The following is a 23,842-nucleotide window of genomic DNA, read 5'->3' on the forward strand; positions in this document are numbered from 1 at the left end:
AAGATTTTTTACGTAATACATTAATACTATGTAGTTGTGATGTGTAAAGGATTCAATACACAGGAAACCTTATAATAAGTGTACAAAACAGGTTTCTTGGAAGCAGTATGCTGTACTGTGATATGGGAGAAGAAATATTTCAACTTCCTTAAATATATTTAAAATAAAATGTAAAATCAAATTATTTTAAAATCTATTCTTAAATTTTGAAGTCTTGACCTTTGATCGACAAGCTGCCTTTCCATCATTAACTTTACAGATGACCTCGAATGTAGAGCAACAGGTGTTGCTGGGGTGAAACTAAGCAAATGAAGCATAATGAATATGGGGCATGGCAGTAAATTGTGCCATGTTTTACCAAACCAGTCCTGATCCCTTGACAATAAAGTGACTCATTTAATATTTAGAATGACAAAGGTTCGCAAATGTACGTTCATGTAGCGACTGAGGAACAGAGCGTACTGCATAAAGGGTGTTTGGTTATGTGTAAATAATTGCTGTATATCTGTGATTGTGAAGCCATAAATGTGTGAAAGCACACTGAAAATGCAATGGGGAGGAGTTTCAATTGGGGAAATAAACAAATGTATTTCCTCCATTGTAATATTCTGCTACACAAAGAAAAGTCCCTAAATCAGTGAAACAATAACTTGACAAACATCCAGTGAAAATGATTGTAATGAATGGAATAATTATGTATTTATAAAAAAAAAAGTGGCTATGTACTATGGAATTGTGTTGAAAATGTTTTTTTTTTTTTTGGTTTTAGAAGTGTGTGGGTTGTGGTACTGCTCTCAAAATGATGTGTAAATCAAACAAAGCTGTGTGTGTATGTTGTAGACTGTATGTAAAATAGCAATATAATTTATCATCACACAAAATGTATGCTAATTAATAAAGTCGAAATAAAGCACAGCAGTGAGTTTCAGTGTGTGTAAGCATAATGTAACCTCACTTCCTAATAATAATGACACGTCTACCTCCAGACTATCAAAACCTCTCTCACATACATTCCCACACAAAAAAATGAAACAATTACTTTAACAGACCTCCCCTCCTGCCACAAAAACACCTCCCTCTTTTATTGGGAACACCTCCTGAACAAAATCATTTCCTTTAGAAAATAAAACTTAATCATCCCTACTAGTGGCTGTTGCACTAGACATCAATGTCCGGGGAGCAGACACGCCACCATGGCCCAGTTCGAGGAGGTTCTGGACGGAGTGCGGCTGGTTCTGACCTGGGCCTCTCCTCCTGAGATCCAAGCTCTGCTGGAGGGTTTGGTGGAGGAGCGGATCATCTCAGAGGCTTACAGCAAGTGCTTGAGTCTCCACCGAGTCACTGCGGGGGTCACACCTGAGCCAGCTCACAGCAAAACGCCATGTAAAACAGGATCTGATCTGATGAATTCTCTAGGATCACCCACCCACGATCACCTCATCCAAGGTCAATTCAGCCAGGTCTGCAGACAATCTGCCACCACCAATCACAACCAGATCGGATCGGAGTCTGATGAACATAACAGCGCAAGGTCCTGGCCAAATCCACCAGTGATGGACGGGCACTACCTCAGTAAAGGAGTCTTTTCTACACAGATAGTATACGACTACAACTGCAGTTTCAGATCAGATGACGAAATTACAGAACTGCTGAGAAGTGCAGAATTGATGCAGAAGCCAGAATGTGATAATGAAAGAATAAATGAGGGGAATTCTGAAATTGAGAAGGAGTGGTTAGAGCAGGTAGAGGAGGCAGCTAGGAAGATAGCTGTGCCTCTGTGGCAGCACTGGGACAGAGCGGGGAGGATGTTGCTGTCGCTGATTCCTTCTTTGACTACTTGCTGTGCAACAAGTGAAATTACAGTAACAGACAGTGAAGCACTATGCCCTGTTCTGAATATGGAAGAGGAAACTGAGCTTGCAATTGTCTGCAGGACTCTAGATTTGTACGCTGACAACTTTAACTCTACAGAGGCAAAGATTAAAGACCCAGACTTTACACAGGACAGTGAAGGAGCAACTGACACACCAAAGGGACCGTATTCCTCTACATACGAGATTGGATTGGACACTGATCATTTTGACATCTCTGGAGCAGCAAGAAATGCCTCACCTGTTGAAGTCTGTGTGGCAACAGACACAAACAACAACATCACAGACAGGCTGGAGGCTGGTGTCGACGTCTGCGGGTTAGTTAACAGGACAAAAGACAAAACAGAGGACCTGCTCTGTCTGACAGGAGATTCACAGTGTGGCTTTCCAGGATTTATAGAAGACTTTGCACATTTATTTGCTTCCTATACACCAAAAGATACTCACACTGAGGCACAAGATAACTCATTTTACTCAAGTATAGATTACAACATGACATTAAGCGTTCTAGACAATGTGGAAAATGTTTTCAGTGCTGCTAATAGCACAAAAACGTGCAGCACTGTTGACATAAGAGACTTCTATGAGAATAAAGAGGACGAGGGGAGGGTGGAGTCCCACTGGGGTAAGTTTGCATTCAGTCATCATATAATGTGCCTGTATCTTTTGTTAACCCCAGTTGTTCATATTTGCATGATCTGTCAGGGCTTGTAGGAATACTGTCAGAGTCCTGATTTCCAGGTTGTGCTAAATGAAACTTCTATTTCTTCTGTTGTCCCCCAAAGAGCACAAAAATGAAAGCTCCAAAAGGGCTCCATCCCTTGTATGACACATATGTTGTGCTTTCCAAGTTGAGGACAGTATTATTTACTCCCGTTGATCTAAAAGAGGAGTACATAATACTGTCCTCATTTGCACAGGATTTGGTGGTGAGGGTGTGCCTTACTTTCAGTTTCAGTTTGACTTATTCCAAGGCCACAAGCACTCAAATGATGTGGGAAAACAGGGCAGTGCCTAGTGGAGGAAGAATTCAGATAGAGTAAAAGTACTACCACGCTGTAAAAAGTAAAAGTCCTGCACTGAGAATGTTACTTAAGTAAAAGTACAAAGAGCATAAGCAGGAAAATGTACTTAAAGTATTTAAAGTAAACGTAGTCAATGCCTGTCTTATTATATATTATATCATAATATTATTTGTTTCATGACTCATGTATTTGATGTAAAAACAGGATTTCACTGTTGTAGTTGAGGTAGAGCTCATTTTTAACTATTTTGTGTAGGACTGAAACTAATGATTATTTCTATTATGGATTCATCTACTGATTACTTTCTCCATTAACTGATCGAGTGTTTGGTTTCTAAAACGTCTGAAAATAATGACAAATGCTGTCACAGTTACACACAGCCTAGAGTAGCGCCTCGTTTTGTCCAATCAATCGGCTAATTGATTAATTAATTAACTAATCATTTCAGGCTAATTGTTTGTTACTGTTAGGTAGTTTAATTTATAACAAACCTTAATTTGTTAAACTAGTTAATAGCTGTCAAAGATATGCAGTGGAGCGAAAAGCACAATGTTTCCCCTTTGAAGTGTAGTGGTGTAGAAGTATAAAGTGGTGTAAGAAGAAAAGAAGAAGTACAGTACTTCAGTAAATGTACTTAGTTACATTTCACTGCTGCAAGAGGGTAGGGCACCTTCCCAAAACAAAGCCACTGCACCTTTTGTAGTTTTATTACCTGTCTAATAGCAGGACAGTGTCAGACCTCTAATCATAGAGAACCAGACGGATGACTTTAAACTGTAACTATTGATTAGCAGAAAGCCTGATGAAGCTTCAGTGATCCACTGGAAGAATTAGACACTGTGTTTCAAGGGTTAAGCAGCTGATATTTGGTTGTGGTGAACTGGACACTCAACAGACAGGATGGACTGCTGTGGGAAACCTACTATCAGTGTAAATAAGACAAAGTTTTGGCAGAGGACAGGAATGTTGGGCACAATGTTTAGCCTATCGAAAGAGATGTAATCGGATGCAATTACAAGGGCGGAGTTTGTCTTTATCGTGAGTTTCATGTTTCATACGGGTGTGGCCTGTTGAGAGCTTTGCCTATCCTGTCAGAGGTTATTGTTTATCTACTAGCCTTTAGCTAACCTTTGTGCCATGTTCGCCTCAGTTCAGTTAATGTCATCACAGCTTCAAAATCACAGCAAGATCAACAGTTTCGTACTCATGTGCCACATTGTTACAACTTGTTTTTGTTTCTTCTGACCTTCTGGCATCTTGCACACCCGGTCCAGACTCTTCCCTTTCCTCACTTCCCCCTGTACTGACTGTGTCCAGTCACACCTATTGTTTCTGAAGAAAACCGGTTTCATCCCTGGGTGGACAAACATGTGCCACATTCTAATGACTTGGTGTATGACGGTATGAGTGTGTGTGGCAGCATGGCACAGTGCTTTATCTAATTGGCACTGTTTAACAGGTAGAGCAGGTACTTTCCACTTTCCTAACAGTCAAACACACCATGTTTCCTGGATCAAAATAGGTGTTTTCACATGCCGTTGTCACATGTATAGTGGTGACACAGGGAGTCAGAGGATCAATTTCAAGCAGAATGTGCATAACATCAATATATTATTAAAAGATGAACATGTGTGTCTGTTATGCAGCATACAGTGAGGTAGAGAATAATAATAATATCGTTAGAATAACTAAGACTTAGTCTAAAATAAGAATTAGAGTATAGTAATTACTAACTGCCAGGAACGTGTGTAAAAAGTTGACTTTTGAGTCAGATGTTGGCTGTTTTCACATCCAAAATGTTGGCTGTATTATTGAGGGCATAAACCGAAACAGAAATAAAAGTCTGCCGTTACCCCTCATCATCTCTGGCAACCACCAACCTGTCGGGTTGCATCGAGGCAAAGTGAAAGTAAAGGCAGTGTTTATAGCCAGACGGAGCAGGTTGTGCGCACTGAGAGATATAGGTCATCTGAGGACATATGTAGAGTTTAATGTACACACTGCGACTGGGAGTTTATCGCACTGCGAGTATTCAGAAGGAGTACAGCGGACCTGAGCATCACTGAAACCGGGCTGGCAGGTAAATGTTACCCCAGCTCTGATGGGACCGTTTGGGCGCGTTCATCCAAAGTGCGCAATCATGGATAGGAAAAGATGTCGGGGTCTTTCCTTTGTTTCATGCAGCTATATGAGTCGTTTTGTGACTATTTTAAGTTGTTTTACTGAATTATGCGCAGTAGTAAAAGGTTTTTTAAATAACTTTCATCATTATATATAATCAGCAAAATAATGAATAAATTAATGTTTCTAAATATGCATGATTTTGCAATCTGATATTGTATGCTTTTAGATAACCTTAATGATGTACAAACTGTTATTGTCAGCTTGATATGTTTCGTTTTGTATGTATTTTGAAGAACTTTTCAGCCATCACATGGCGAATACTCCATTAACCCTTTACGTATGTGTAAAGTGGCGTTATGGGGGTAAATCTTCCCACACATCATCCATGTATAAAACAAAAGAGATGAGTGGTCGTTGTCGGGGGAAGTTAGAGGAGACAGGGTATTTGGGGGGACTTCCGAGGAGAAAAGAAAGTACCCTAATTTCATTGCTGCTTTGGCAACACCAAACAGAAGCATGCACAGTAGGTGGTAGCCAGTGTGAATGTTTGGAGGAGTATTTGAGCATGAAAGTTCACTCATTTATCATCAGGATTTAGCAATATTCAAGGCTTTTCTTTGACCCCTTGCAGCTTTTCTTTTCATCCCGGATATGTGTAGTGCTGTGTGTCATGTGTTTGCTTTTAATAATGATGAAGTTAACTGTGACAGAGCATGCAACACGGTGCTATGTTCAAGTTTGCATGTTCCGTGCATGTAATAGCTGAAGCTTTTTGTATGTTATCAGGTGTCAAATCACCCCACTGCAATTCACATTTCTGTGCGTTAAAATAGCATGAGCAACTGTTTTTTTTATCTGCACCAAATGCATTAACCAGTTAAGCGAGTGCACATAAAATGTTCGATGTAACAGGAAACAGCACCTACATTGTGGTGCACATTCGAGATTTATTGATGAGCAAGTCCAAGCATTGGGCTGAGTTTAAAGTCCACAACTGTGTTATGATCATATATATATCAATCAGAGTTCTGGTGAGTTTTATATACTAAGGGTGTGCGTCTAATTTGGCTAACCCAAGCATGGCCGGCTGCCACGATGTTACCTGAATCAGAATCAGATATACTTTAATAATCCTGTGGGGAAATTACTTATGAGATGATAAAACAACAAACCCGCCCTTTTACTGGGCAGGAGATAATGTCTGCCACTGCCATGTAGACTGACCCCAAGCCTACCTGGAACCTAAAAGGTGCATGGCCAGACACCCACAAGGCGAGGATGAAGTGGGAATACCAAAAATACATCAACTTTGTTAACCTGTCCTCCCCCGTCTCCATCCATTAGGACCAAAGTCACTAATAATTGGACCATAGTCTGAGTGAGGATCCATACGCCGTCCTGTGCGGGGGCCGGATCTATAACCAATAAATTATGTGTTTCTATTTTAATTGGCACAGCTTTTCTAGCCTTTACACCACTGGTTTAGAGGTTCATCTCACGTGATGCTACTCAGCAAATCTGTGCGATGAGAAGGGCCTTAAGAGCGAGATACACACAGGACAGAGACGAGAGACAGTCAGAGAAAAGTAATCTCACAGGTCTTGCAAGCGAATAGTTAGAGAAATTTTCCTCAAGCAAAGGTCCGGAACATCATACTGTAATGTCTAACTTGCGTTATGAACTCGCTGACCCTTTATCTGACCGAGGTTTGTGCAAGTTAGAGGGCGCCAAATCCCGACCATGGCTCTGTAATATCAGTTTCCTAACTGTGCTTTGTATTGACCAATCGTTGGCGTTGTCCATGGTGTTGAAGTATTTGTAACTGCGCCTTTTTCTCTCAGTCCCGCCCTTCCGTCAGTTTTGCCTTGTATCTATGAAATTCTCCAAACTATATAACTTATATAGCGGGTTATTTAAAAGAACCAGTCTTCTTATCGGTAGGGGGGTCCCACTGGACTATCCGCCATGTTAAAAATGAACAAATCGCCCACTGCAGATACCTGTGGAGGATTCTCTTTAAAATGTTTATCCACTGGAGCCTCTAGAGTGGTCGTAGAGTTTGGTCTGAACAGAGAGTGAGGAGGCATCCCAGTGAATAACGATAGAGTTGCCAAACTTGCAGCTGAGAGTCAGACTCTTCTTCTTGATGTCCCCGTACCTTATAAGCAGTGGCTTCCTGCTGAGCTTCAACGCTGTGATGGTTCACTACTTGCACTTCTTTTTTCTGGGTAATCTGTGTTTGTGGTTGCTGAGCATAGAAAACATGTTCAACTGTCTGTCTGTGTTACTGTAACCAAGGTAATCATCATGACAAGCTATGTTGTCTCTTCTCCTGTCCAAGTTTCAAAGATCATTCTTTACAGCCTTCTTTTGGACGGTTTGATTTGTTATAATATGATATAAATATTCTTTTGATACTGTAGAGCTGTACCAGGTCTCAATAGATCCCTCTCACGGAAGCCATTTTGTCTTGTCAAAGCAGCAAAACCACAGGTGTAACTACCAACATTAACACGGGTCATTAAGTGTCCTGGTAAGCTGAGTCAGTGAGTGAGCACGCATCATACCCTGAAACTGGCTCATCTGAATGTAACGCAGCCATCATTAAAGAGTCTCTCACTGAAACTAAAGTCACAGCATTCACGTCCACACCAATTGGTGTGAGATAAAAATGCTGACCCCACCTACCTTTCATTTATGACTAAACTTTCGGAATAGCCTTGTGTTAGCGATGTTAGCTTGGCCATTATGTTAAGTTGAACTGAATGAGAGAGAGAAGGGAGGTGAATACCTTCAACAATACATGTTGTGTTGTTAAGCTTACGTGATTTGTCCAGGAATAAGCAGACAGACTGACATTCGATGGTGGTCTAAGTCTGTAGGCCGAGTCAGGGCTTGTCTACGTCTGAAATAATCCTACATTGAAACAAAAGTGACAGCTCACATTAATCACACACTATGTATTATCTGAACCAACCTTGTTTGGTGGTTTATCGAATAATAATATCATAAGAGGGACAGACTTCTTCTGTCTGCTTCTTTCATCTCAATAGGAAGGGGTCATGTATTGTATTGTACTGTATAACCTGTGTCATGAATTGTTTACATTCAAATATTGTAGCTTTACTTCTAGCTGATGCAGTGGGTTTGTTTTTGGTCTTTCTTTCTTTGTAGCTTTGAATGTCAGTGCTAAATTTAAATATCAAATTCAGCCACTGGATCGTGTCAGACCTGTTACTTTCACTTTCAAACAGGGCAGAAGTATGACATACATATCCCAAATATACCAAATGATAACATAATAGTATCAATAGGACTTGTAGCAATGTTGGGACACGCTGTCACACAGGTCTCCAGGTCTCAACACTAAACAAAGAAACTTCTTTGGTATTCAACTCTTATTTCCTTCCTTGCTTCTCCTCCATCATCCCCTCCCTCCCTTGCTTCTCCTCTATCCTCCCCCTCCCTCCCTGCTCTTCCCGTCTTTTTTTTCTCTGTCGTCTCTAATAGCTACATTTGTATTATTATTGTTTGGCATGTTACGACTTTGTTCAACACTGCCTTTAGAAAGATGACAGGAAATTTAGGAGAAAAAGAGATTCTGCAAAGACTGGACTCAAATCGGGGATGTTGCAGTTCATGGTGGAAATTCATATATAAGAATCCAGTCTCTGTATTTATCTAACCATAATTTTCTTTTACTCCTACTCACAAACGTAAGAATACAAGCTATTTATTTCTTTTGACTTAGACGTATTCTTAAATTTAAGAGAGCTCTGGAGGTGTTTAGACTGATAGTGTCTTAGATAGCTGCTGCACAGAGAAGAGCAAGCATACAAAAAAACCACATCCAGCTAAACCGCATACATACACATAAGCCAGAGAAAATAAAACTGTTTTCCCTTTTACCATTTGATGGGTGAAAATGAGTGAGTCACCAGGTAAAAGAAGTGTCAGTCTGTTAGCTGAGATTTTTTTTTTCCCCTGTCTAAACTGGGCTCTTGAAAAGAGTCTTCAGTGTAATATTACAGAGTTTTGATAATACCGGCCCAGGTTGACGTTTTCCTGATCAGCTGTGAAGGCTTTTGACCCCTGAAACAGGACTCTTTCTGAATCCAAGGTATAAATAATATGTTTAATTTGCATTTATAAATTATTCATATCACAGGCGCCTGGTTAGCTCAGTCAGTAGAGCTAGCGACCCATATACGGAGTTGCTGCAGCAGCCCGCGTTCGAATCTGACCTGCGGCCCTTTGCTGCGTGTCATCCCCTCTCTCTCTACCCCCCTTTCCTGTCGATCGTCAGCTGTCACTATCCAATAAAGGCATGAAAAGGCCGGGACATTTTCTGTGTCATTTATGTCTTTGTGCAGGGACAAACTGTTCAAGGTTGTTGCCATTTTGATTTTGTACCACATTGATACAGGAAGTCCTATATTAATGAGAATGCATTTTGTAATTCACATGGAATTTGGCAATTGTTGCCTAGCTTGGCATTTATTTCTATTTATACAGTTCAGTATACAGTCACTTTGTATGTCCTGTTTTTTAGAGCCTGGAGCACTTTCATCACGTTGTATCATGTAAAATATGTTGTCAAGAGGAATGAATGGTCTTTAACCGCAAATGTGCCAATTTAGCCATTTTGGCTAATTCTCAACTGCAGTCCCTAGACAGGTGTAATGAACAGTAATACTGTATATAGAAAAGAGTATGATCACACACTTTATTGGTTCATTTATTAGTTTATTTATTCAGCCTTAGTGTATCTATCATTACTTGTGTTATGATATTTGGAGGCAGATACCACAGCTTGCAACATAAACAGCACCAAATTAAACAAAAATATATTTTTTACAGTGAGATTTAGCAATGAGGAAATTGTGAAACTTAATGTGGGAATGTACACAACTTGAAAATGGTTGTGGTTGCAATGACACTCTCCAAGACTTGCCAAATCCTCAACTGATGTTGGCACACATTAGGCTGCCACTGTTCAGGCAACTTAAACACAGTATGATGCTTTCAGTCCTCGTGCATCAATATCTTTGTTTTTTCACTTCATTTTTTTCCCATTTTATGTGTGTGTGTTAACAGGATCCAAAATGCAGGAAGTGGATCAGGACCCGTATATCTGTTCTGACATGGGCAGTATACCAGGTTGGTATTGTTTGAGTTTGACTGAGCTGTCTAGACTGTAGAAAGGAGCTCTGAAGAATTGAAGAGTTTTTTTTGGGGGGGGTAAAATTATTCAGTTACTGGTTGAGCCCATTGAGCAACATTATATAAGAATTGGTATTTTTTGTGATTTGGCACAATTCCCTTATACACCTACATATGGACAGCACAAAACCTCCTCTTCCCATTGGTCCAAAGCTATTGTTCTAGCAGTGTAAAGACTGCACACACTCACCCGGTGATCTGAATTCACAGTCTGGGCAGCACGAAAAAAACTCAACAAGTAGAGGATGAGCAGCAACAGGGAAAGCCAGGAAACATTTTCTCCATAAAATATGGCCCAGTTTCATCAAACTCAGTGACATAGTTGGTGGTATGTGACTTAGTGCCATAAAGCACTGTGCACTTGTCCCGACCCGGAGCCCAAAGACACATACAAACAGGCGTATGGGGTGCAGAGGGGAATGAGAGAGGCACCATTCACCCTATTACAAGTCAGTGTCATATCAAAATGATTTTGAAACTATTGTTATTTTCAGGTAGAACATTTGGACAATGTTGCCTGAAGAGTCAGATAAAAGATCTGAACTCTTACTATAGGTGAGATGATTAGACCCTGCTGCCTTTGTCCCATTTTATCTAAAATAGAAGACCTTGTTAAAAATAGCCTCTGAAGATAGTGCACTGCAAGTGTCAGACATACTGATATAATTTACCCTATAGTCACCTGGATACACAGAAAACAACCCCAGTAGTAGTTTAATATCTACCAACCATAGTGAGATTGGGAAGGTTGTAACATCATATTTATTTTGTACAACAAAGATGCAGGAAGTAGTGCATTCATGTGAAGACATTTTAAATAGTAGCACTTTTATCTGCAGCAGATGCAAGGCAAAGCACAGGCAGCAGATAAAACAATGGCAGCATTGTGTTTACAATGAGGAATGAGCAATGAGGAGATTGTGAAATTAACATGAGAACTTGTGCAGAACAACTGATAGTTATGGCTGCAATGACACATCTGACGTTGATCAGTGCACAGAGGTTAAGATATTGCGAGTACAGTGCATTGCTCAGGCAACTTTAACGTGATGCTTTCAGTTTTCGTGCATCACTATCTTCATTTTTTTCACTTTATGTGTGGGTGTGTGTGTGTGTGTACTATTAGATGCCAGGATGCAGGAAGTGGCTCTGGATCCGTATGTCACTCTTGATTTGGGAGATTTGCCAGGTTAGTAGTTTGAGTCTGAATTACCAGCCTAGACTGTAGAAAAGAGCTCTTCAGATTGTTTCTACATGAATCAACACACTGATGAACTGCATGAAAGTTACTCCATAAAACTACTAGAACCTCATTAATCTAATTGGGAGAGTTAACTAGAAAAATATTTGTATTCAGTGACTGGTTGAGCTCATTAAAAAGTAGATAAAACATCTGGAGTCTCACTAGACTCAGGTGCGATGCTCAGATCCTGGTGCCTCTGTCCTATTTTATCCAAAATATGAAGCAGAGCTTGTTAATCCATGCACATTCAATGCATTGTGACATTTAAATGGTTAGCAAATATGAGTGAAAGAAAGGAAAGCAAACTGTTTCTTCCAATAATGTTCTTTATTTGTGTTTTAGATGATTTATCTGAATACTTGAATTATAATGAAGATAACCTGGGGAAGATAATGGGTGAGTTGCAACCAAACCCCCTCACACATACTGCATTCATTCATGTGTACAGTGTACAGTATGTAATGATACAAAAGTAATCTATTGTCTAATTCTCTCCATGCATTTGCTTTCCCAGACACAGATCTGTTCTTTGGCGATTCGTTGTTGAACTGTATGGATGAACTCACCAACTTCAGTAAGGATCTCCTCTTTTCATTTTGCAGCTGCTGACACATAACAGCAGATAGGCGATAAAGGAGAAAAAGAAAAGGTCTAAAACTGTAAAACAGACATGTTCATACACAATGGACTGTGGATGAATAATAGACAGAAGCATATAGATTAATAACTGTTATTAGATACTGTCATGTGTTTATCATATATGTCCACATGCCACGACTGACCTGGACTAACCCCAAACATAAGTTACGTCACTCTGTAGGATACCATACTGAGCATTCATTTGTCTGTTAAGGGTTTTAAATAAAAATAATATATGTTCATTTATGCATACTCCATATAACATATGAAACACAAAATATTTCCTTAGTGTAATAACATTGCTTTATGTGGCTGTTTTTGCATTTTAGTCACCTTCTGCAAAAGTTAAGCAGTGGCAGAGAAAATGATTATAAATTCACTTTTCTACATATTAGCTTTTAATGACATCAGTAGAAAAACAAAATGGATAAAAATAACGTAAAGCCAATGCCAACAAAACACAAGGGTTCATTTTTGTGACGTTTTTGTTGTGAGTCCTATTTCCTTTTTCGATTCTTCAAGATGTTTGGAGAAACATGCTTTACGGTCATGATTTTCAGTTCAGTACTGAAATTCATGAGAATAACAATCATTTCTGTCTACTGTGTCTGCTAGTTGCTTCACTGACTCTTTTACTTCCTCTTTTATGCACTTCAGGTGACGTACCCATGCCAAAAGAGCTGCCCAGCCCAGACAGCCACGAACAGAGGCAGACGGACACACTAACAGACAAAAGAAATAACAGGAGAAAAAGACCCAGAGGTAGATGACCAGCCGCTAACTAGAACCCACTCACAGCAGCGTTTTGTGAAAACTGTCCTGATCACTCCTTTGTCATATAAAACTTCCATTAAGAATTTACAGCTGCAACATTATGCAACCCCAAACTAATGTATCAGTTTTACTTGCTTATATTGCAGGTTTACATGTTCTATTTATATTTATTCTATTTTTCCTCTCCAGTTCCCCGGTCGCAACGGTGCTCTGATGAGAACACACCATCTAGACCAAAAAGGCAAAGAGCTGCAGGTGATCTATCCAGACTTGTTTGTGTGGTTCAATGTCTGTAAACCATTTATGACATTGCACCTTCAAATGTCATGTTAACCATAAGCCCATCTCATAGCTAATGTTTTATTACTGTGCTGTTTGTCCTCTATAATTTTTATAGTCAGTCATATTATTCCAGAACAAAGTTCAGGTGCATATAATAAGAGAAATTGAATGATAGACAAATTTACTACGATATGATTTGCAGTTAATGAGTGCCCAGTGTTGGTGTTACATTACATTACTGTTGGGTTACTGGATCAAAATACCCTTTCTCTCTTTTTAAGTAATTTTTTAGGCCTTTTTCATGCTTTTATTAGATAGAGACAGCTGAAGATTGACAGGAAAGGGGGGTAGAGAGAGAGAGAGAGAGAGGATGACACACAGCAAAGGGCCGCAGGTTTGATTCGAACCCGGGCCGCTGATTGACCCCCCCATGGGATCAGGTTTTACCCAGTGTTTTTAGTTTGCATGTTGTAATGTTAGTTCTTCAACTCTTGCAGGTCGACCAGAAATCAAAAAGGCACAGGTTAAGCCAACTGTCAACCAAGGTAAGTTACAAATGTTGCTGCTGTAAATGGATTATTTGGGGCATAGATACTCACTGCAGGTTTTTAAAACATTTAAAGAGCTAATGCGCCTGTTGATCTACAGTAATTCAAGCTACTGCTATTAAGGGAGTCGTAAGAAAAAAACAAGAAAGGTTGTATCAATATTGTTGCAAATTGAGCCAAACTTTAACTAAATCATGTATCGATGACATCACAGATTAATAAAATGCCATTTTACGGACGATACAACCATGTGAGGCTGCTGTAGTAGTAAGTGTAAGATTAGACTCATGAGTTAAAGGGATGTTGGCTGGCTATGCTTGACTTGGTTCCTTTGTAGCATTGGAGTACAGATCGAGAAACGGGAAGTTTAATTTTGAAGTCATCAGATGAGAGGTCACATTGATGAACTAAAAGAAGAACTCTCACCTCACCAGACTTCCTCCAGATCAGTTTGGTGCTTTACTCGATATACTCTTTTTGGATGAGGTGTTTATAGTTGATAGTACACAAGCCTAGTGCAATTAGTCTTATACTGTTGACCACTGAGATTTATAGCCTTCATGTCTACAAATAGGAACGTCTCTCACACTAAATCCCTTGGTATGTCCTCGGAATGTAAACTATCAGCATGCTGTCTTTTGTCAACCCCCCTTTTTGATAAGCTCAAGGTTAAGAAAACCTGTGGGCAGAGAACGATAAGGATGTTGTCACTGCTTGATTTGCAGGCACTGACACAGGATCACAGCCAGCAGAGATGGCAGGCCTCTCCACCACTCCACCAAGAATCCTTCATCTCCCTCCCTCCATTCAGTTTATCACCATCCCAGACAATTCAGCATACCAGGTTGTTCAGACACTGGGGTTCTCTTCTCCGGTTATTAGTTTTCCCAACACAGCTGCTCCTACTTACATATTTGGTGAGTGAGTACACACACTGAGTTACTGTTTTTTATAAGTATACCTGTTCAATCTAGTGCGGTCCAATGTAATAGCCCCACCAAACATCCTGTTTGTGAAGGAATTCAGTTTCATGTAACTGCCCTGAAAACTAGCACATCAAATCTTCTTTGAATGTTAAATGCTCAGAAAAAAAGGTCCACCAGAAATCTTTCATATTCATCTATATATTTAATTTGCCAAAATCACCTAGTCATAGTCCCATTTAATCTCCAGCCTGAGACCAGACAAATCTGCAAGCTCATATTTCATTTGGTGTGGCAGATGCATCGAACAACCCTTTCATTCAGAAAGAAAACACCAGTCCTGCATCTGCTCAGGCCAGTCACAACCATTTACCTAATATGGGGTGGGTTTGATACAGTGGCTGACAGAGAAGCGTCACCGGTCAGGATTTGTTTCACTGCTCTGACTGGTTGTAGGTCTATCCAGTCTGAAGGTCCGTCCAGCCCAATGCACTTCGCTCACAAAACTCAGACCCAAACTTTTTCATTAGGCAGTGCTGATCAAATTTGAATCAAGATTCTGTGACTGCATAGCCTATTTGCTGCCTCAGTTGTTTTCAGAAACACATTTTAGTGTACTGTTGTAGCTGTAATTTGAGGAAGCTTGAGACTAGGCAATTTTTTTCTTGCTTCAAAACAGACCAAGCACTGCCCCAACTTGCATGTGTCGCTCAGCACTACTTCACACATTTCATTGGTCTGATTGGTTGAAGGTCTAATCAGTTGCATCCAGAGGCGCTTTGTTCTGCGCCTGTTGATAGAGAGAGGTTTCAGACTGACCTAACATGCATTTGCAAATTAGTCTCCTGATGCCAGGCTAATTGAATCCTTTGCCTTTGACTCAATATAGTATTACGAGCTAGATGGCACTACTTTGCTTCTGTTTGGAATTATGTATATGGTGGCATATCAATATAACATGTGGAGTATCCCAGGTCTCAGTCCTTGATCCTCATTTGCTTTTGTTGTTTAGCCCCCATCCCTTCCCCCGCGAGATTTGAATTCTGACTTTGGCGATGAGATTTGTTGTAATTCTACATACTGAACTTATACTTATTATATCTGTGTTTTCATTTTCAAAGATTCTCTTACATTATATTTCTTTAAATTGTGTTTCATTGTGTTAAATGTATTTTCTATTAACTTGTCTTGCTCCCCGTGTATGTCTGTTTATTGCACATATATGATATCAACAGTATGTACTCCTATTTCTAATGTAGTTCCTGCTGCCTCACCACCTTACAAACGCCAAGTGCCACCCCTCTCCCCAGGTGAATAAAAAACCCTTTAATCTGAGATGTGCATGTATGTGGGTGGGTGTGTGTGTGTGTGCCAATTCTACTTCCTGCACCCATATGCAGAGATCTTATACTGGCAGCGTTATGTAGGTTATGATTCCACATTTACTGTTCTGTTCTGCCTTTTAAGCAACAGCATGGCAGCCACTTTCTACCAGCTGCTGTTTATGTGAATGCAGGCTCTTCATTTTTATTTTCTTCTGTTTGTGTGTGTAGTGGATAGTGCAGTAGCACCAGTCAGAATGAGTTCATCCCCACCAGGATCTTTGTCAGACACTGCTAGCAAAGCCATGTCTCCCACTTGTGTCTCACCCCTCTCCCCCAACCATGGTAAGTATCTAATTTCTCCTGTACAGCACTTTGGTCAACTTTGGTTGTTTTTAAAGTGCTTAACAAATGAAGTTGGATTGGATCAGTATACGTTAGTGATGTCACAATAGCCCCTATATATATATTTATTTTTATTAAGATTTGAATTTGTTGTTGCCAGTTTCCAGTGCCTCTCGAAAGGCTGTTTTCAAGCACATTTGTAAGACCAAATAAAAGCCTTATTTAATGACATATTTAACGCGTATTTAATAGCGGCGGGGCGGGGTGGGGCGGGTTGTGAAAATAGATGCGGTTGTGCGGGGTGGGATGGAGCGGGTCAAATTATTAAATAAATGTGGGACCCACGGGTTGGAAAAAACCCCGACCCACGCATCACTAGTATACGTCTCATTTGTGTCTCCTTGTGCATAAATTACCCTGCAGAGTCGTTGCCATGTTACAAATATCATGACATGTTGCATTTCAGAGCTGTCCACATGTAAGGAATCACCTGTTCCTCAGTCTCCCACTGTTCTTGATATCCCACGTAAGTTATGAAATGCTTTTATTCCTCTCTTCTGTTTTTTAAAGTTTCCTAAAAGTACAAATCATGCTTTTTGGAGAAGCAGTCTGGTAAATGTGTTTGTTTTTCAGAGGTTGTAAAGGACTACATTCAGGAATCCAAAGCCCACATGAGTCAAACCTGCCAGGATATGGAAGCAGGCCTTACCCTAACCTCTCATTACGTGGATGTACAAGTTAGCCAGAGAGAGATCTTTCGCTCTGGAAAAAACACAAACAGGACGTTGGATAAGGAGCTAGTCATCATGGGACATACAGATCGGCAAAAAAGCTTGTTGGGGCAGAGTCAGGTATGAGTTTAATTTTTGTTGGATAGTTGGTGTCATAGTTTAGCACAGCTAATTTCAATACTAGTCAGCTGCCAGTTCCTCTACCGCTTTGTAACTTTCATCAAATGTAGGCCAAATTTATTTAATATTCAGATGCTTTAAGCCGGTAGGAATTATGAAGTCCATCACTTAGTTTTTCTCAAAAACTGTAAAAGTAATTAAACCTACCACATTGTCAGTCTCCTCCCACTTTTTTAGCTCAACAGACACCAAACTGGCTAAACTGCAGCTTCAGACTGTCCTCCACAAACAACCCAGCCAGATTGTGTTAATGATATAAATACAAAGTTTCTTTAAACATCAGGTTGTCACTGGAAGCAATCAATCTTGTCTATGTTGTCTAGATGAGAAACAAAAATTATTTTGTTTTAATGATAATTTTGGTTTGTCTTCTTCCTCCTTCTTCATCTTCCTCAAAATTCCTGGCCCCGATTCACTGCACTGCTTTAGTTTGATTTGTTATATGGCTATACTGGCTGCAACTCATCTGTATGTTTGTCTTTTTCCACTCAGATCTTCAAAGACTCCAGTGGAGACAAACCCAAACGCTACATATTGCTACTTGGCAATGCTGGCATGGGAAAAACCACACTGATCAGGAAGCTGTGTCTTGACTGGTCAAAGGACTGCATCCCACAGTTTGACTTTGTCTTCCTATTAGACGGCAAAGCACTGACTTTAACAGAGCCGACCTTTAGCCTTCAGACACTCCTATTAAACCTCTCCTCCTTTTCCCCTCCCTGCATGGACCCAGAGGCAGTGTACGCTCAAATCCTTGCTGCTCCTAAGCGTGTGCTCATCATTTTTGATGGGTTTGACGAGTTGCGCGACTATGAAACGCTACTCCAGGCTCAAGAAAAAGACGTGATAACGTCATTGCAGAGAGACAGTAAAGCACAGACATATACAGTTAGACAGTTATACTCTGCCATCCTTCAGAGAGTTCTCCTTCCAGGTTGCACTCTTCTGCTCTCTACCCGACCAAGAGGCACAGCCAGCCAGCTACTAAGGCGGACAGACAGCTTTTTGGAGATGTGTGGCTTCACCCCAACAGACATAGAGACATATTTGTCCCAGTACTTTACTGATCCCGACCTCAGAGCATCTGCTTTGGACAGCTTAAAAAACAGCAACTACATACATCTCCTCTGCTGGAACCCTGGACTATGTCGGTTGGTTTGCTTGGTCTTAGAGCAGTCCAAAAGTTTGGGGGTCCTTCCAAGAACTTTAACTGAGCTCTGCCATCAAGTGGTTCATCTGAAAATGGAAGAGGACAGTAAGACCACACACTCACAGGCTGAACCTGAAACACAAATATCTGTGGAATCTGTAGAAGAAACTCAGACACAAATCTCAAGTTGTTCTCAAGGGAAGAGGTGTCACCAAAATGCTCGGACAAAGTCCAGAGCGCGAGTTCACACTCGCACTCAAAGAGGAAGGAGGACAAAAAAGAAGGAGAAAGAGGAAGATGAAGTGGACGGAGATGAGATGCATGTGAGTGGAGGGGAAGTAGATAGAACAGAGGCGAGAGAGTTGCTGTCCCAGCTGAGTACTTTGGCCTGGGAGGGGGTCAAAGCAAACTCCTCCATCGTTCCCACTGGACGGACCATATCTCCCAAGCTCAAGGCATTCGGCCACAGGACAGGACTCTTCTTCTCTTACCAACTGAGGACAAAGCAGGTCGTCTCAAGTGGTGAGAAGAAGGGAGGAGGAGAGAATGGAGAAAGTGGAAACAAAGGGAGTACAGACATTGAAAACGCTGATGACTACATCTTGTTGTGGACAAATCCTTTCCTTCAGAGTTACCTCGCAGGGGTCCATTTGTCTCTATCAAGGTAAAAGTCTATGGTTTCATCAGAAGATAACTGTATTGTTCTATGTTTCCAGTAGAATATGGAGGAAAAGATTACATGAGAAGTGGTTGAACTGAAGTCCTTGAAAGTGAAAAAACTCAGATAAGCATAAGCAAGCAGAATAAGTGTATCCCTTTCCACTCCTAGACTCTTTTCTCCTTCACCTTCAGTGCCCTACCCTTTCTGAATTTCCCTAACTCTTTTTCACTTTCTGTTTGCCCAGGACTGTATCAGACCGCACCTTCCTCCAGACTCTCCCTTTCCAGTCAGGCTCAAAGGCACGTCGGCGCCCTCAAAGGGAGGAGCTCGAACTCACTCAACGATTTGCAGTCGGGCTTCTGTTCTACAACAGGACAGAGCTGCAAAGGCTTCACACGTACACACAGACTGCCTTTAGAGATATGGTGGTCAGCAAGCAGGCTTTAGTAACAAAACACCTTGAAGGTCTTTCTCATGGTGACCTGAGCCCCGCTCAGATCCTGGAGGCTTGTCACTATGTTTATGAGGCAAGTTCCATGCATGGTGATGGTAGCAGAGACAGTGGCAGCACAAGATTAGTTGCTCACCTGGCAGCAAATCTTCCAGAGGTCCTGACATTTCATGGAGTCCCACTCAACCCAGCGGACGGGTTTGCTGTGCAGAAAGTTCTCGAAAGGGGTGGAACCGAAGGTAGAAGTTTTTGTCTGGATCTGGAGGATTCTGGGATACAGATCTCTGGACTCAGAGCTCTGGTGGGGCTCAACAACATCAGCACATACAGGTACAGGTTACAATCCACATCTCAAAAAGCTGCTTGGTATCAGTTGAGTTTGTTTATCCCCTACACCAAGCAGCTATTGGCCAATCAGCTTAGCAACCTTGATAAGGTTTAGCAGTTCTGTCAGTTCTGGATTTTGCCACGTTCCAAAGCAGCAGTGTGCATGGGGCCATAGCAAGAGTACAGTGTGGTGGTGTGTTTCTGTATCCTCTCCAAAACCAAAAACACAACAGTGAAAGTGTATTTAATTGATTAAATGGTGTTTATCTGCTTTAATGAAATTGGTTTTATGTCTTTCCAAACTGGCTTACAGTAGTAAACGCATTACTTTCAAGGCCAAGGGACATATAGTTGACTAACTACTACTATTTTAGGAGAAATATAGAAAAAAAAGACCCATTTGTGACCAGCACATCTACTGTTTGGTATTCCGGCCACTGTGTATGATCCAATATTAGATACTATCAGAGTCTAGGCTAATGTGTGGAGCTCTTCCCGGCTTTTTATTTGATTTGGGGACATTTACACTCCAGCAACCCGAAAATTACCAAAGATGTTGGTGTTAGTCCTCATCTTAAAAACCTCTACTCTCACAACATTCAAAAGGAAAACTTACAAGTGCGTTAGCAGGGGTAAAATAAAATAAGAGCCTGGTCTTATCTTTTTCCTTCATCATACTTACAATACTAGGCCTAACTACCTCACTGCCAGCTAGTAATGAGAAGCCTACTTATGTTTGCCTCTGTCTGAATTCAAGGACCACCATTATAATAGTAACTTTTTTGGCAATTTATTCCTTCATCATTGTCCAATGATTTTCCATTTATATGTGTCAACCTCTAGGGCATGCATTGCTGATGTCATCTCCTTATGGGAGCAGCTGGAGCAGAGTGGTGAGGAAGGGCTCCAACAAGGGGCCGTCTCCAAATTCAAGATTCACCCCCTGAAAGCTACACAACTGTGTCACATAGAGCACCTGGCCAAGCTGGTGAACATACATATGCACAAGAGGCTGTCGGACAGGTAATCCCCCCCCCCCAAACACACACACACACACACACACACACACATACACACAGATATACGGTCATATTGCAGCATACAAACCATATGTGCCTGGCCACTGATGTGTGTGTTTTTACTTGTAGCTCTAGTCAATCAGATTCCATCTTGGCAGAGGGAGTACCAGCTGTTAAAGAGCTACACAAGCTGGAGTTTGAGTGAGTAGCTCTGACATTTGGCACTTTAATTTATGATGAAGTTGATGATCAAGATGATCATGATGATCACAATGATGACTCTAATGTCATTGTCTTCCCCTCTAGGCTTGGTGCAGAGAATGGTCCCCTGGCTCTTCCCAAGCTGTGGGAGCTCCTGCCAGGTCTACATAACCTGCAGCACTTAGAGTAAATATACACACCTTTACCTCTCGTTCTCGCTCAGTGCATCAATCTCTCTGTGTTTATACTTTGTTTCTAGTGTCTGATGGTAGTTCTCTCTCTCTCTCTCCTCCTTCAGTCTAGAGAACAGTAAGATAGGGGACAAAGGAGCTGAGAAATTGGCTGATGCTTTAGTCTCACTCTGTTTCTTGGAGGTACTCAAGTGAGTACAACATGGTTACCTTTCTCAACCTAATTTCTTCGCAGGCCTGGATGTTATTTTAATTCACAATACAAAATAAATCTACGATCTTAATGTGCAGTATGGGTGTAAACTAAGTTTTTGCTCTCTCCTTCTGGTTTCTAGTCTGTCACAGAATTGTATAGGAGACCACGGGGTGAAGAAACTGGCAGCCACACTGAGGGAGCTTCCCAAACTGCACTGTTTAAGGTATATAATGCACGCATACACACACACACACACACACACACACACACACACACACACACACACACACACACACACACACACACACACACACAAATTTATATATATATACACACATCAACACCCAAAAATGGCACATCCTGTAAACCCACATATTTTCACTTCCCTCTTCCTCCCCTTTGTTTTTTCCAGTCTTTACAGTAATGTGATTTCTGATGAAGGGGCAGAGAGTTTAGCAGCTGTCCTGCCACACATGGCTTCCCTCACTAACCTGGAGTAAGACTATATCTATATATACTATATAGCTGTTGTTTTTTCCATTAGACATTTCTCTGTATTTATGTGTATGTGTGCTGTGATAACTTCCTCCTCCGTCCTCACATCTAACCCTGTATGCATAACAGCAAGTAATATCTTCCTGTTGGTTTATTTTATTCATGAGAAAATGTATTGTGATACTATGGTATTTTGTATATTATTTTTATCTGGCTTTAATGTAAAATGATTGCATGTCACTATTGGTAGATACTGTAGTACAGAATGAAGACACATCTAAAGTGTGAACTGTTGTGGCTCTCTTTGACAGCGTGAAGTATAACAAGCTAACAGATGTCGGAGCACAAAGCCTAGGAGTCAGTTTGAGGAACTGTAAAAAAATGAAGACCCTGAGGTGAGAAAACCTGTTTTTTATCTGTGTGTGGGTGTGAGTGCGTGTGTGTGTGAGATCATCGTCATACCATGTCCCCTTTTTTAGGCAGGGCGTTTAGTTTTGTTTTTTTAGTTGACTGAAATAAAAATGAAAACTAGACTTGTTATGGATATTGTTTACTTACAAAACTAACTAAAATAAAATACAATTTAACGCAAAATATCTTTAGTTTTAGTCTTTGTCAATTTGGTTAAATTTGTCAACACAACAAGCACGAGGAGGCATTGATACATATGTTTATTGAGACTCGGATGTCTACCTGACTGTGAGTCAAGGGTTGTGTTGCGTACCTATTCTGAACATCTTAAATCTTGCCTCTAGCAAACACCCCCCATATTATATGAAAATGAAACTGAACATATTTAAGCAATAAAAACTAAATTGAAAGGGGCAAACCCACTCTGGAAACTAATTGAAACTAAAACCAAATAAAAACAGAAACTAATGAAGTCTAAATGATCTAATATGTTTCTTTTTTCCATCTCTTTTCATCACAGGATGTGGAACCAGTGCATTCCATACGGAGTGTTTGAGAGACTTCAGCAGCAGGACAACCGGATCCTTTGCCATTAGAATAGAAACTTCTGAACTACTAAGTCACAAGCTTTTTATCATGCATGTCGTGGATGTTTACACTACACAATACATTTTCTAAAGCATGTATTTTTGAGGAACAGTAACCAAAGAGTGAGTGAGTGAGTGAGTGAGAGAGTGAGTGAGAGTGCACACAAATAAAACAAACTAGAAACTTTTTTGCTGCTTTATTCATCACTTCACCTTGCTGGAGATTCCAGTCAGTTCAGGGAAATAATTAATCCTTCAGCACCACACTGGATGTGTGTATGGGTGTGTTAAACTTGGTTCGAATTCAAAAAGCACATTTGCACTATGGTATTTTTGATAATGGCTAGTTTGTATGTTGTGCCACTGTAATTATTTTTTTCTTATGTGTTGTGTGCTCTCCTTCTGTGGCTGTACATTATAGATTGCTTAACAATTACCTGGCACTTTAACGTAAATAAAATACTTCATGTTGTCATCAGCTATATTTGTTTCTCTCTTCTTTGTCATTTCAGAATGTGTTTACTGAATTCAATGGTTTAATAACAACTTAATTTTACTTCCTTGCCAACAGGTTTCTGTTCTCTTTTTTGATGCAAAACTGACCTTTAACAATGCCATGCTGTATCTCTGGAGCGTTTTACTTACTTAAATTACTTTCCTTTAAGCCATTACTCACTGTGTAGAGTGAGGACAGTCTTTTTTTTCTTCTATCACAGGCAAATAGTCAAAAGAGGGGGTCGCTTAACTGTACTGACAACATAAGTATTTGGTACAACAATTTTTAGCAGGAAAGCCTGTGTTACAAACTAGGGGATCCAGTGTTTTGGGGGTTTTACTAAAAGTCAAGCTTGAACATCGGAAAATCACCAACAGTCCTCCTAACCACAACCCACATCTCATATTTGTTTATTTTAAGTGGATGA

General features: G+C 40.5%; 1 protein-coding gene across 2 annotated transcripts; it reads left to right on the plus strand.

Moving 5' to 3' along the window:
• Positions 1-1,142: 1,142 nt before the first annotated feature.
• On the plus strand, positions 1,143-23,401 carry ciita (class II, major histocompatibility complex, transactivator). 2 transcript variants are annotated; one of them, XM_051388975.1, is made up of 23 exons: positions 1,143-2,496; positions 10,118-10,180; positions 11,370-11,432; positions 11,829-11,882; positions 12,001-12,060; positions 12,783-12,887; positions 13,089-13,154; positions 13,679-13,726; positions 14,455-14,646; positions 15,912-15,962; positions 16,206-16,319; positions 16,786-16,845; positions 16,953-17,170; positions 17,723-19,044; positions 19,286-19,822; positions 20,663-20,842; positions 20,968-21,039; positions 21,145-21,225; positions 21,338-21,421; positions 21,566-21,649; positions 21,839-21,922; positions 22,233-22,316; positions 22,853-23,401. In XM_051388975.1, the coding sequence occupies exons 1-23, from the start codon at positions 1,194-1,196 to the stop codon at positions 22,926-22,928; spliced, it is 5,001 nt and encodes a 1,666-aa protein (XP_051244935.1). In that variant the 5' UTR covers positions 1,143-1,193; the 3' UTR covers positions 22,929-23,401. The 2 variants fall into 2 exon arrangements, with proteins under 2 accessions (XP_051244935.1, XP_051244936.1); XM_051388976.1 differs by lacking the exon at positions 1,143-2,496 and adding an exon at positions 4,798-4,976.
• The last annotated feature ends 441 nt before the right edge of the window (positions 23,402-23,842 follow it).

The sequence above is a fragment of the Dicentrarchus labrax genome, unplaced genomic scaffold (genome assembly GCF_905237075.1).
Source record: "Dicentrarchus labrax unplaced genomic scaffold, dlabrax2021, whole genome shotgun sequence".
Classification (NCBI taxonomy): Eukaryota; Metazoa; Chordata; class Actinopteri; family Moronidae; genus Dicentrarchus; species Dicentrarchus labrax.